Here is a 709-nt window from a genome sequence, read left to right as displayed (position 1 = left end):
AATGGGCAAGGGCCCGTGGGGACACCACGATGGGACACCCAACCCATGGGTGACGATGGTCAAGGGCCCCATGGGGACACCACGATGGGACACCCAACCCATGGGTGACGACGGTCAAGGACCCCATGGGGACTCCATGGTGGGATGCTCAACCCATGGCCGCCCAACCTCTCAGTCCCTCCCAGTCCCTCCCAGTCCCTCCCAGTGCCCCCCAGTGCCCCAGCGCTCACCGGGGATGTGGTTGCCGTCGTAGCGGATGTCCATCTCGTGCAGCCCCTTCTCGCTGGGGGCGTAGCGCACCGTCACCGTCCCGTCCTTGTTGTCCGTGATGTTGGGCCGCGCCGTCTTCCCTGACGGCATCCGCACCTCCCCTGGGGGTCACCACGTCAGCCGTGGGGCTGACTCACGCCCCACTGCGCCCCATAGCACCTCCCCGAGTCCCCCCCTCCGTGCCCCATACCGGTGATCTCGCCCTTCTGCACGGTGAAGGGGATGACGAGGTTGAAGGGCCGCAGGTTCTCGCTGGTGGCCGGGGGCTCCTCGGTGGCCTGGCGCCGTGGGGCAGAGAGGGGTGTGAGGACCACGGCCCCATAACGTGGGGATCTCAGCCCCATGACGACCGTCACGGTGGCCACCATGGCCTCAACTCTCCGCCCCATGGCACCCATCGTTGTCAACCCACGGTGACCATCGTGGGCTCCCACCCCCA

At 67.6% G+C, this 709-nt stretch overlaps 1 protein-coding gene across 1 annotated transcript in view; it reads right to left on the bottom strand.

The window, feature by feature from the left end:
- Window positions 1-668, bottom strand: part of LOC104539914 (filamin-C-like) — a 2,027-nt gene extending 1,359 nt beyond the window's left edge. The window contains exons 1-2 of the mRNA XM_010183582.1: window positions 461-668; window positions 231-371 (exon numbers count right to left, since the gene is read on the bottom strand). Coding sequence (XP_010181884.1) covers window positions 231-371; window positions 461-668 — 349 coding nt within the window. The remainder of the gene's footprint in view (window positions 1-230; window positions 372-460) is intronic.
- Window positions 669-709: the final 41 nt, after the last annotated feature.

This window comes from Mesitornis unicolor, unplaced genomic scaffold (genome assembly GCF_000695765.1).
Source record: "Mesitornis unicolor isolate BGI_N332 unplaced genomic scaffold, ASM69576v1 scaffold5724, whole genome shotgun sequence".
In the NCBI taxonomy this organism is placed as follows: Eukaryota; Metazoa; Chordata; class Aves; order Mesitornithiformes; family Mesitornithidae; genus Mesitornis; species Mesitornis unicolor.
The sequence above is the reverse complement of the archived record's forward strand: the minus strand, read 5'-3'. Positions and strand labels throughout refer to the sequence as shown.